General features: G+C 32.1%; 2 protein-coding genes across 2 annotated transcripts; one reads left to right on the top strand and one right to left on the bottom strand.

The window, feature by feature from the left end:
* Nucleotides 1-1036: 1036 nt before the first annotated feature.
* Nucleotides 1037-2176, bottom strand: SkpA (S-phase kinase associated protein 1 SKP1-related A). The gene is made up of 2 exons (XM_085200112.1): nt 1955-2176; nt 1037-1865 (listed from the first exon to the last, which is right to left on the bottom strand). The coding sequence occupies exon 2, from the start codon at nt 1863-1865 to the stop codon at nt 1377-1379; it is 489 nt and encodes a 162-aa protein (XP_085056238.1). The 5' UTR covers nt 1955-2176; the 3' UTR covers nt 1037-1376.
* A 7820-nt stretch (nt 2177-9996) lies between these two features.
* On the top strand, nt 9997-12217 carry LOC146530075 (transmembrane reductase CYB561D2-like). Its single transcript, XM_085200571.1, has 2 exons — nt 9997-10334; nt 10494-12217. The coding sequence occupies exons 1-2, from the start codon at nt 10149-10151 to the stop codon at nt 11007-11009; spliced, it is 702 nt and encodes a 233-aa protein (XP_085056697.1). The 5' UTR covers nt 9997-10148; the 3' UTR covers nt 11010-12217.
* The last annotated feature ends 2329 nt before the right edge of the window (nt 12218-14546 follow it).

Genomic DNA, 14546 nt, shown 5'->3' on the forward strand with positions numbered 1-14546 from the left:
TATAGCATTTGTTTTATTATAACAAAAATTTTATTGTATAATTTATAGACATTGTAAGAAGTATGTCTTAATAGAAATGAATTTTATCCCCATCCCAACCCTTCCTCTACGATAATATCAAGGAGAAAGTGCTCACTAATATGAAAATTTAAGAATAAAAATTCATCTACAAACGCTTTAGGCCACAAGCTGTATTGCACCCAATTTAGTCAATATAAAATGATGAGTGGCATCATGATGATGAGCTGCTACTTTGTGTAATTACCAGAATTGCCATATAGAAAAGCAAGCCATCTGTTTAGTCTTGACTGATTGCAGATTTATATATATATATATATATATATATATATATATGTATATACCAGAATAGGGAAATGCAAATAATTTTGTCCCCAGACACAACCATTGCATTTACCAACAGACTTGATGAATGTAAAGATTTAAAAAAATTAAATTATACTTTATTTATGATTAAACATTTTCGTCATTTAGATTGAACAGGCAGCACTTTAAGACCTTCTTTGCAGAATATTATTTTGAAAAATGTATCTAACGCTCTGTGGCTTTTTGTGAGGGAAAAATAGATATTGAGGCAACTCAATACAAATCTAGGCTATTGAGGCACCTGAATAAATTAGCAGGGCAGCTAACAATCCCGGAAGCAATCTGTTGACTTAAAAAGAGACTACGGTCTGATGCAGTAGTCCTTGGTACAAATGGGCAATAGCTCCAATGAGAGCAGTGTGGTGGATGTTTGAAATATCCACCACATCTGCTAATAGTCTTGACTAATTGCAAGATTCATACAGAAATAAAAAATAGGTGTGTAACCCTAAGCTTTTAAAGAAAAAAATGTAAATTTTGAATTAAAAATTTCATCTTGCAAAAAATCATAGAATGATTAAACAAATTAAGATTAAAATATTTTCAATGACATACATAAGACTATGTTACATTTAGTGTAATAGGACAGAATTACATCCAGTTAAAACTAAAAGAAAAGTAAAAAAAGAATCAAATAATATACACTCTTCGATTAAGTATATGAGTTTTATTGTTTAGTCTAGTGTACAGAACAATATTGACATCAGGAAAGGTGTGAATAACAGATTTCATATCAAATTTCAGATTCAATGTTGGTTAATTCATCTAAAAACTAGATATGAATGTGGAATATCCAAACCATATCGGACATGTAATTTTTTATGCAAATCTTAAATAACTAACAAAAGTATTTTTTTTAAAGCAATGTTCCAAATTATAATACTTTTGGATACATAATACATTCATATTACTTTAACATACATCACTATAAGAAACAGAAGTTGCCACTAGTTAAATTTAGATTTTAAACTGTAAGGATTGATAAATATTTTTTATTTCTCTTCACACCATTCATTTTCTTTTCGGACTTGTTCTTCCTCTGATGCTGTAAAATCATTTTTAATGTTAAAGGTTTTACGAATTTCCTCTGGTGTTTTACCCTTTATCATATTTGCGACTGTCTTGCAGGTAACATCTAAAAGACCTTTAATATCTAAATAATTCGCTGCTAAAATTAATTCAAAGAGAGTTCCTTGATCAACTTTTAAAAAATCTGCATCCCAAGATGAAATATCATCAGTGCGTTTTTCTTTGTTTTCATCATCTTCTGGAATTGGAGGATCATCCTTATGATAAGTGGCCCACTGTATAACTTTTTTAAGAATAGCTGAATTGACATTGGGCAGTGGGACTACCTCCTCTTCGTCATCGTCCATGCCCAAGTCTTCTAACATTGTTTTGATTGTAACTGAACATTTAGCTATTTCCACATCGACATCAAATATTTCATTGTCCGACGATTGTATTCTGATATTCGGCATCTGTAAATATTATGAATATAAGTTTTATTATTATTATTTTATTAGAGACGCCATCTTTTTTGTAAAAATAGTTTCTCTAACTAGCTCACCTTTGCAGGGCACAAATGCGGTATTCAAGCTAATGACTGACAACTAGGTAATTTATAAATTGAGCTAATTATATTACTATTTACTAATGCAAAATATAAAAGAACAAGAACTCAAACAGTAAAGTCGTTAAAGGTATTATATTCGCGGACTATATTGTTATAAAATATTGACTGAGATTTAAGATTAGTGATTCTATTACAGGCACAGAAAGAATCAGCTATAGACAAGTAATATGTTTTTTGTGCCACAGATTAACAAAAATAATTTAATGATTAGTCAAGAAACCATTGCACTGTATGTATGTACGGCGTGTAAAGTTAAATTTTGCTATGAGATATAAGTTTGGGCATTATAATACACGTTTGATGAAGTGGTATTAATAAACTATCACTATTTCTTATAAAAGATGGAATTCGCTAAATAAGGCTTGTACGGACAATGACAATTATTGAAAATAATGACTAATTAGGTTCCCTCTGCCTACCTTGCTGTGTTCGAGATACACGCTGTATCTCATTCAGCTCATTTGATTAGATTTTTTAATTATAAATAAGGATAGCTTGTTATAGGACTGTTCAAGCCTCAATTAGAGTTCCTTTATATTTAAATTTATTTCATCGTATACTGGACACTACATTTTATAACCTTTTTAATATCATCAATAAAACATAGAGTTAGGAGACTTCCGTGCTACAAATGTCAACTGTCAAATATAGTACTGCAATGTGTCAATGTCACTGTCAATATCAAATGGCCCGCTCTTTTCATTTTGTTATTAAGTTACTAATTCATTCTCCTATTGCGTTATATTATCTGTTTTACCGTACATTCTCCTTTGTGTGTTTTCCATTCAACGTGACACTGGCGAAGTGATTAGTGCTGAATTGGCACGCTCGGAACGCCATAAATAAAGAGCAACAACAACAAGTTACTAATTTAAGCGGGAAGACATATTTGGCCCTCATATATTTGAGGTTACACGTGTTGTAGTCGATGTGATTTGTTACTAGGTTGTTAATAGATAATTATTAGCAAGTTATAAAGTAATTTAAATGTTTTAATTAATAAATATTGTGAATTGGTCAAAAGAGCTGCTATAATTAACACTGAGTAAATACCTATATGTGTTTTCGAATGTTGTTGGTGTTTTATATAAGTTTCTAGTTATATAAACTTCAGTTTATAGTTATTTTGATTTTTAATAAATAAGATTGTATTTGTAACATTAGTGTTGTGTAGTTTTCTTTTGATATTTCACTTCTGAAACCTAATTTCAGAAGTGGGATACCTATCTAAGCCCATCAGGCCAGATCCTTGTACTTTATAATTTTGTTATTTTTGTGAAAGCAAATAAAACACCAGTTTCATCATTTCTCTTTTCTTAAATTATTTATTGCCTATACAGAAATACAGTGTTAAATATGGGTGATGCTGGAGGTAAATCACAAAACAAATCACGTCGACCGGACACGACACGTGGTCGCGGTTAGCGAGATAGGTTAAGTCATTTGAAGGCCACGTTATGAGACTCGAGCGCTAAGGGTGTTTCGAGCGCTCGCGCTGGTGCTTTCATGGTGCTGTTGCAGGACATTCATGCCGCCGCCGTGCCGCTATGAGGTGCTTCTGCTTCCACGACAAGTGACGCGTCCCCGCGCGTCTCTGTGTACCTCTGCTGGCGATGTGCGACGCTTTCCTGCGCGTCTTGGTGTGCCTCTGCACGACCTCAGCTCGCGATGCGCGACGCTTTCCTGCGCGTCTTGGTGTGCCTCTGCACGCGCTCAGCTCGCGATGCGCGACGCTTACCTGAGCGTCTTGGTGTGCCTCTGCACGACCTCAGCTCGCGATGCGCGACGCTTTCCTGCGCGTCTTGGTGTGCCTCTGCACGCCCTCAGCTCGCGATGTGCGACGCATTCCTGCGCATCTTGGTGTGCGTCTGCACACCCTCTACTCGCAATGTGCGATGCGCCTGCGAGACTGCTTGCGATGCGGTCCCCGCGCATATCTGCGCGCCACTGCTCTCGATGCGGTTCCCGCGCGTATCTGCGCGCCACTGCTCTCGATGCGGTTCCCGCGCGTGTCTGCGCGCCTCTGATACTGATGAGCGACGCGTCCTCGCACGTGTATGCGCGCTTCTGCTTGCAATGCGCGACACGTCTCTGTGTGTCTCCAGGTATCTGAGTGCCTCTACTGGTAAGCATTACAATGCATTTCTTTGGAGATTAGACAAACTTGAAAAAGGTATACAAAATAATATTCCTTCTCATAATTCAACCTGTCATGCTAGTTTGTTAAAAACAAATTTAAATGATTAACAGTTAGATTTGATACTTTTCCCAAAGGTGCATTATCTGAAAGTATGGCCTCTGATACCTCATCACCTTCTCAATGTACTTCAGGGGTTACCAAGTTAGCCCGTAATCTTTCTGATGCAATATCTTCTTTAAATATTGGAATAATACAAAACTATTTTATATCAAACTGACTCTGTTATCAATAATATTGAGCTATAGTGTGAGGAGGTGGAGAGGGTTAGAAGTGCTAATAACTGGAATGATTCAGAATGTTTATCACATGACTCTGGGCGCCTTAAGGGTGATGTTCATGGTTGAATGAGTGAGTGAGTGATTACTGGTGATCATAGGTGGTTGATGTTTTATGCAGGCTGATTCTGAAGAGTCCTGTGGTTGTGCTTAGTGTGCTAGAGGAGAGACGGGTGCCAGTTTGCCTAGAGATGATTCTTGTCAATGTATATAGGGCTTAGTGAATTGAATTGAATTCTTGATATATGGCGTTTCGAGCTTGCCAGTTGAGCATAATTCATAGTGACTAAAAAAAAAAAAAAAGAAAGAAGAGATTCATAGCTTAATAATTGGGCGTTTGGTACACAATTCTTTTAGATTGGAACAATTTTATTGATGGTGAAGGGGGTGTGAGTAACATTGGATAAGGAAACCTAGAAATGGTAGCAGTATGACTTGTAACCTTTGTTTGTTTTGAAATGTTAGTTGTGTGAGGGAGAATCAATTAACTGTACCTTAGAGAGTGAGTAATACTGTTACTTTGTTGGAAGGAAATGGTTGTGTTTCCTTGGCTATTGATGAGCTCTCACTTGGAGGGTGAGTAATACTGTTACTTTGTTGGCAGGAAATGGTTTTGTGCCCTTGGCTATTGATGAGTTCTCACTTGGAACTGACTTGATAGTTGTTCCGAGATCTTGCATGTCTGTTCTAGTTATTATAGATGCTGATGTTATTGTATGTAGAATGTGTGTGCTGTTATGTACATTTGGCTTAAAGTTGTTTTAAAAAAAAGAAAAAAAGATTTAATCAATTAAAAAGAGATTTGGTAATAATTTAAAACATATTAATTAAAGTCTCAATCATAAAACAAATAGAATTGAGTCACAGTGGAGACAGAAAAATGTGTGGCTGTTAGGAGAGTTTCAGGTAGACTAACTATGTTTTATACTAATGACTTATTAATGCATACATAGTATTGAAGTGATGCAATGCTGCAGATAAGGGTGCAAACCTTGTATATAACTTAGGATTTATTAAATTAAACAAATTAGGATTATTAATATTTTTAATTTATGTGCAATTGCAACAATTGTCTGCTATAAGATTGAAATCAGAATGAGTAGAATTTAATTTAATTGTTGGATTAATTGAACTCATAAATTTTACATAACAAGTAAATATAAAAATTGTAAATTTTATGTTAATAAAACCAAATGTAATATTTTCATGCCTAATGGTAGAATGTATATAGAGACTAAATATTAATAATTAATTAATTACATCTGTAACATATGTTGTAGGTAACAGTAAATAAATTCAGCTTCAAAGTTAAAACTCCAGTGTCAAATAAAGTTACATTGAAATCATTGTTATTACAATTAACATGCAATTTAGTAGATTTGAATAAATAAAGACCCATCAGTTATTACCTAGTGATTGACAAAAATGTAAATTTCCTAAAATAAAATTTGTTTTACAAATAGTAGGAAGTGAATTAAAAGCCATAACATACATAGACATAATTTCAGTTTCACAAATAGGATTATCGATTACCATCAAGTTCATTATGATTACTACATATATAATTTTTGCTAAGACTAAGTTTACAACTATTACTTACGAGTATATTACTGAGGATACAATATTTAGACTTATCTCTATTAATGGCTATATAAGTAATTAGTGGGAGAGATTATTGTAGCAAAAGATTTCTGTGTACTACTATTATGAGGTTAAGGAGTTTGAACTATTTTAAACAGATTAAAATGGGAAATTGAAACCAGAAGAATGTTTATAGTAAATAATAATTTATTGTTTATGATATAGAAGACAAATTCAGACAACTTAATTAGTGAGGAGTAAACAATGCCTAGGAATATCTATTGTCCTGGTCTGAAGTGTGAAGTGTGTCTGTATTGAAGTGTCTGTCAGCACATTCAGCGTTTGGCAACACATTAATGTACCACTTAAGTTATTAGCTGGATTCTCTTATGTACATAATAAATAAATTTTCACATTATTCAATCGCCAGTGCCATTAAATGTGCAAACAACGGTAAATATGGGAAAATGCTTATCTTCTATATGGGGTGGGGAAAAGCTTAAAGTACATGAAATTGTCAGCTATCTTGAAGAGAGGAGTGTAGTATGTGTGTTGGAGGGTGCAATCCAAAGTGTGTATGACTGGATATGTGTTGATTGTGGGGCACTGAAAGGGTTGAATGTCGGAGGAAGCTATCTTCTCCCTTTGATTGATGATCACACACGGATAATTTGGTGGTGGTGGTGGTTATGAATATTTTATGTAAACATGTGTTGAATGTTGTCATATTTTATGTAAACACATATTGAATGTGGTCATGTTTTAGAATATGTTGATGACGTGTTGATAATGCGTTATGATGAGATTCAGTTACTATTAATACTCAAACAAAAAAATCGATTTTCCTATAAAATTTCGAATATGTTTATTACTTCAACAGAAATTGAACATGTTGGTTGAATTATAAATAGAGGTCAGGTTAGGCCGAGCTTCTATAAGACTGAGGCAATTAATTATTGAGTGGTGGTAGTTAAACCACTTGAGGAGCTCTAACATGGTACAATGGCATGGGGATTAGTGACTGGAAATTTGTACTGCCTTTTTCATTGACAAGTTAATTTAACTGTATTGCACTAATTCTTGCTTTGTTGTCTAGCACAATTTCTTTCTAAATCATTACATGTTTACATACATACAGACTGACATTTTATTTTTTCTCTTCCTCCATTAATTCTTTTTCTAATTGTTTAATTTTTGTGTGACAACCAAGGTGGGGCTTAGTGTACAATACTGGTGTAATGTGGCAGTTTGTTTATTGAATTCAATTGGATGTGTGGTCCCTTTGGGCACAGACATGGGGTTGGGTTGGGTGTTTTGACTTTGACTTTTGACTTTGACTTGTATCAGACGTTTGGTCTGATGAGGCATATGGCCTGAGAAATTTTGACGGGTGTGTGGCCCTGAAAGATTTTGTGAAGAGCATGTGGCTCTGAAGGACGTTTGGTCCTTGTGGTCAAGGTGGACATTTGGTCCTTGCTGACATTATGGCCTTGTGGACATTTGGTCCTTGCTGACGTTTGGTCTTTGTGGCCATGTGACGTCTATGTGGACATTTGGTCCTGGCAGACAGAGGGGACGCCTTCTGACTGTTCTGTTCACAGGTTCCGGAGTTTGCTGCACCGGACTGAACATACTTGGATATGAAGATTTTACAGGGTTAAAAATGAGAGCTCTCAAAACTTTTTATTTTTATATCTTTTGTCTGTATATTTTGATTGCCTATCCGCTTATGTTGTATTGTTTAGACATTTATAAACTTAAAATTTTAGATGATGAAGACAGCGAATATGGTACTACTGTAGAATTTTCATCAATACAGCCATGAAACGACGCCGATGACTTTGGGGCTAATCGGGATGCACCAGCATGTGATCAGGCAACTGAATCAGCTACGTCGGGGACGACGCAGGGTCAGAATGGCCGAGTTAGGAGACTTCCGTGCTACAAATGTCAACTGTCAAATATAGTACTGCAATGTGTCAATGTCACTGTCAATATCAAATGGCCCGCTCTTTTCATTTTGTTATTAAGTTACTAATTTAAGCGGGAAGACATATTTGGCCCTCATATATTTGAGGTTACACGTGTTGTAGTCGATGTGATTTGTTACTAGGTTGTTAATAGATAATTATTAGCAAGTTATAAAGTAATTTAAATGTTTTAATTAATAAATATTGTGAATTGGTCAAAAGAGCTGCTATAATTAACACTGAGTAAATACCTATATGTGTTTTCGAATGTTGTTGGTGTTTTATATAAGTTTCTAGTTATATAAACTTCAGTTTATAGTTATTTTGATTTTTAATAAATAAGATTGTATTTGTAACATTAGTGTTGTGTAGTTTTCTTTTGATATTTCACTTCTGAAACCTAATTATAGATTCTTTTGAATCAATTGTAGCTAAAGAATAGTGTGAAATAATATTTTTAAATCAAAATTTCAATTAAAATCTCAATTTATTTGAACGCTACCAGGACACCGATCGAGACGAAACATTGTGCTTTCGTGACTGAGGATCAAATATATAGGATACTGTATCTGTAGCTTATATCCGTCTGATGCTGTCCTAAAGTGCTAGGACGATGTAAATAACAAATGCCAGAAGTAGATAATTTAATCTCGCATAATATTCACTGTTTGTACACCTACATGTTTAATGAATACTTTCAATATTAATTACATTTTGAAACATATTTCATTCAATATATTGATAGCATGTTTTATTTATTTAAGCAATAATTTGCCTCATCGTTTGATACTTTTAATGTTCTCTTTATCTTGTGTTTCGTCAAAGAAAATCAAAAACGCTTTTAAATGCATACAACCAGAGATCCTATTTATCCTGCCCACTACGAAAATAGTTAATTTTCTTTAATCAAATTTTAATTATAAGTAAAAAATCTTTAATATAGGGTTAAACAATTTAAAATTATTAGATTCTTATTACATATTTATCTATAAACATATAAAACTTTTAGATTTTTTTTGTATTATGTAAATTCTCTAAATTAAAACAGTTTAACGAGAGTATTATATACCGAGAATTTTACGGGCTTAAAAGCCAAGTTAAAGCTTAGAAGGTGATCACAAGCTAGCAACACAAGTCACAATACAATATATTGGATTATTGATTTAAAAAATTCCTGCGTCTCTTGGAATTTAATGTGTATATGCTGTAGTAGTGTTGTATCTTAAATAATCTACCCAAAATATTGTAAATTAAACAATAATATTTTCTCGTCTACAATTATTATTTTACTTTCAATTAAGTTTTTACTTTTTTAGTTCTAGCTATTATTGTACCTTCTTCGCGATATAATGTCTTAAACTTATTTCAGGGTAACTTTAAATCATTGAGCGAAGCGAGCGGAGCGCTCAACTGGAGACTTTTTACACTCTTTGTCACCAATAGGCTCCCAAGCGGTTTGACCGATTGAGATGAAAATATGACCACGTAGATAGTTTTAGACGAAAAAAAAAACTAAAAATTCAATGGACTTGATTATTCCATTTAGCAAGTAAAAAAAATTGTCTCCTTTGGGTAACGCTAGGCGCCTACGCGTAACGTTCCGATCATATGATTAATGTAACTATAATTGAGCTTAGAAAACAATTGATGCTCATTTCGCTCAATATGTGAACACTACCGAGATTTTGCGAGCGCAGCAAATCAAAATTGAGGTCCGGTTCGCGCCTCTAGTTTAGGGTATAATATTTAAATATTTAAATTTAATGAAGCTTACAAAACAAGCTATATTTTTAATTCTATGATAGTATATATATTTTTTAAATATTTAACAAAAAAATAAAAAATACAGTCGAATTGAGACCTCCTTTTCTTACAGAAGTCGGTTAAAAAAATTAAAAACCTGAGGAATTAATTTAGCCTGCTGTAGGCAACACTAGTGATTAATGTATGTAAAAGTGACGTATAAGAATAAAACTGAGGAGAACTTGTGTTTTTGTATCGGGGTAGCTATCACTGTACAAAAAGTACCGGTCATAAGTGAAATTTTATAATAGCTCATTGTTGAGCTTTATTGGAGGATATAATACATTTATACAAAAGATATGGCTCCTGGAGATAGGACATCGGAAACATCACAGCTTGTATCTCCAAATATCCATTCAAAACCAAGTTATTTAAATCTTCTAAGTAACATATGTGCGCTTATCTTTACTGGAGTTATCATTTACTGTAGCTTTAAAGATGGAGTATCTTTATTTGCATTTCATCCAACTTTTATGTCTATAGGTGTAAGTATCTACACATTCTAGTTAGTAAGATAAATTTATTGTTCATTATCAGTTAACTCATGGTGCGATAAACTAAGTATTATATAATCTATAATTGTTAATATAATTTTCGTTATTACGCAATTATTATGTCATTTATGATATCTTTTTTGCTTCTAGTGGCTGTTATTTATGACATCTGCAGTGAATGCTGTTACTCCTGGAGACTTAGCCACAGAGTGGATGCCTATTCGTCTAAGAAGTGCTCGTCACTGGGTTATACAATTAGTTGCAATTGCATTTATTTCAATTGGATTTTTCTGTATCCTTTCCAATAAGATTATACATGACAAGGAACATTTTACTACCTTACATGGAAAATTTGGATTAACAGCTTTGATATTTATGGCTAGTGCTAGTCTAGGAGGATTGTGTGCACTTTGTAGCCTAAAATTAAAGGACTATCTTGCACCAATTTATACTAAGCTCATTCATGCATCTTTTGGTCTTTTAACATTTTGTCTGGGGATAATAACAATAATACTGGGCACTTTTTCTGCATGGTGGAGTTTTGGAGAAATATTAAGATATACATGTCTCATCTTGGTTCTAACAATAATGATATTGACTGTTTTACGCCCTACTCTCAAAGTTTATTTTCGTTTAAAAGAAAGACTTGGATGTTCCAATAACTAAACATTTAATAATGCTATAATAATAACAAAATATGTTTATGTGATATTCAGTTCTCTAAATATAAAAAACTATATCTAAAGTGTTTAACAGAAGCCAAAATATATTGTATTTTTATTATTATTGATATATAGCATAATAGTCTCATATCAAAAGTACTGAAATATGAAAGTATTGGCATATATTTTTGGTAGTAAAAATAACTTCAATAATGTTAGTTATTGTTAAATGATAAAAGTGAAATATATAAAGTAAATAAAAAGTGTGCCAAAGATTTTATTATAAGACATAATATTTGAGATATATTTGTTACACTGATTTAATCAAAACTATATTTACTATAAGTTTGGGCTGTATGTTAGAACATAACACATTAATAACATGGAAATAATGATTTGATCTGCATGACAATTTTTAAATTGTATTGGTTAATTTGTATCTTCTATGTCTTAAGATTTTGATGAAGTTTTTAAAGTTTTTATTTTGTTATTAAGAGATTTACACAATGTGGATTATGTACTACAACATATATTATAAATAAGATTGGTTTGTGGAGATAATAATATACATTTTAAACAGTAATCATATGATAATCATATAAATTAGTTTGTCTATAAATGAGGATCTTAACATTATTTTCCAAAGAATTTAGATTTAGATGGAACTAGTTAACTTTTTGATAAATATTGCTGTAGACATATATGTAGTTATAAAATTGTGTATTTAATGTGTATTGCTATTTATATAATAGTGTTGCTATTTGAAATAATATATTTAAATGTTATTTGGTTTTTTTATGTTTGCTTTTAATCTGCTGGTGCTTTTTACAACTGTTTATTGTTTTAAGTTCTTGTTATAAGTAATTTTTTTTTGCTTAATACTTAAGAAACAGGGTATTTTTTATTTTTTTTTATATATATTGTTTTTTTAGAAATGTTCGTTATTTTCTATAAAATAATGTCTTATCTCATATATATATCTAATAATCACAACTAGTTACTATGGAATTACTAAACATAAAAAAATAAATAAAGTTACAAATAAATCTAACTTGAAATATTAAATATGTAATATATTTATGCTTGTTGTTTACATAAAAAAATATACATTCCTATATTTTGAGGCTTATATTCTTATAATAAATGTAATTAGCGAATGTTCTACTCCATGTACGTGAATATATAAAATATATGCATATAAAAGTGAAGAAATATATTTTTTTACTCCTTTATATATAGTTAAGATTAATATAGAGTTAAAAAAAAATGCGACACATTTTATTCTCTTCACACTGTATCCCTCAGATAGCAGGGTAGGCAGACGTAACCTAACCACACATGCACCACCTAATTCAAGACATTGCGTGTTAATACGAGAAATATCTCTTTCTCGTCCTGGTATGTTTTTTGAGAAGGAAAAGTGGCAGGTCGTTTAGTGGTATTTTTGTAGTAGTAGGTGTTTACGTTATTGGTATCTATTCGTAACTGCATCACACGTAGTACAATATGGATAAAAAACATGAAATGAAAATTATTCTACGTTTAAACTGTCGACGAATCTTAATATTTTTTTTATGTATGGGTTTGAAATACCTATACCTTATTTGCTACTTCCGTAAAAGGAGCCCAGACGCTTCCATTCTGTATATTGCATTCAGTTTTTATAGGTACACGTTATATACCGCGCATAGTAGCGCAGTGACGTAAACGTGCGACAGTAAACGCGATGACTGTGGGTTTCATTCCCACTCGGGGGAATGAAAAATATTAACTAATAACAAATTAGCGCGTAATATGCGGTAATATGCAGTGTGAAGAATATTATTAATGTCATCTTTAAAGTGATATTTCTCACAAATAAAAGGTTTTTTAGAATATTTAACGAATTGAACTCAGCGGAACTCGTAGCTAGATAAAAACGGATCAGTAGTCACAGTCAGAGCGTTAAAGCAGTGTCCAAGAACTACAAGTTACAAGTTCGTTCTAATATGCCTAATAATATAAATATTAATTTTATTATTAGGCATATAAGTAAATAATTTATTTTAAAAATTAAAGATAGCTACAGAAATTTATTATTTCTAAGAGTGATTTATTATTCCTTAGGAGACAACAAAGAAACAAGAATTAATCTTATTTATTGTGTTATCTCGTAGATTATAGTATATTACAAAGTACTCTATGTCGATGATTCAAGATTAACTTAATTAAATTGAAAAAATCAAAATATTTATGTAGCTATAGTGCTAGTATATGTTCCTTGCTATAGTGTCTATAACTATAAATATTACACATATACCTAAAGCTAGTAGTACCTCCATGTCAGTTGACAGTTGTCAGTTGCAGTTGAGTAAATGTGTTCTGTGGTCAGTTGTCACTTGTCAGTAAGAATAAGAATATTTATTTTTGTATCACTTGTATCGACACAAAGGAATACGATTAATTCGATTTTTGTATCGATACAGTGACTATACATAATCTTTCGATACTGTATAAATTTTGATTCGGCTCTAAGTAATTGTTAGAGAAATTTTCCATTACATGCAACTTTGTCTAAATTTAAATAGTACTACAATAGTACTACTTATAGTAGTAATAGTATAGTAATAGTACTTTCTGCAAACAAGAGTTGATTGATTGCTTTTATTTATTTTTTTCAATTGAAATTTTTAAAGTATACACTATATTTTTTTATAAAAAAGGAAATGGAAATGAAAACTTAACTTTAGCTTAAAAAGCATGAAAGAAGTAATGCATTATTATTATTATGTGAAATATTTGAAATAAATTAAATTTGTGTCTTGTAATATGTTAATATATATTAATGAATTTAAAATGGCTTTAAACTTTTATTTATACTGAATTATCAATTAGGGTAAAACCAGGATAGATGCCGCAGTGGGATAGATGCCCCATTTTCAAAATACCTAACTTCCCGAACTCGCGACAAAAAAATAATTGTACAAGCAGGAGCCACAGTCTTCCCGCACCAAAGTTATTCACGGACATTCGTGCAATGAGGACGCGTTTAGCACATTTTAGTAAATATCTCCGCGGCGAAAGTCGTGAACGCGTCAAAGATTTAAAGGTTAATATTTTGCGTTGTATAACTTTATAACTTGTAATCAATTACGCTATATTTTTTATTACGTCGATGTATTGGTTCATTAAGACTGTATCTAGGTGCTTATAGATTCTATTTTGTTTATAATTTACTAAAAAAATTCCTTGGCATCTATCCCTATCACGAAGGATAGTTGCCCTGATTTTTCGAGGTATAGGTGCCCTTAGGGGCATCTATCCCTTTATACTCAGTATATGGAGTTAGGTATATATTTTTAAAATATTTTTTAAAGTATTTATTAAATTAGCATTTTTTAAACACAAGAAAGATATAGCTAAGAGAAAGCGAAAACAATTGAAAACTAAGTTAGACTGTTTCATTAGAATGTTTAGAATGTTTTGAAAACTATAAAAATACAAAGTCGCAATCCGACTGGATTCAATGTGTAATGTGTCAGAACTCGCTACATGAAACCTG

Source organism: Heliconius melpomene, chromosome 17 (assembly GCF_056956725.1).
Source record: "Heliconius melpomene rosina isolate 202511_hmr_F chromosome 17, ASM5695672v1, whole genome shotgun sequence".
In the NCBI taxonomy this organism is placed as follows: domain Eukaryota; kingdom Metazoa; phylum Arthropoda; class Insecta; order Lepidoptera; family Nymphalidae; genus Heliconius; species Heliconius melpomene.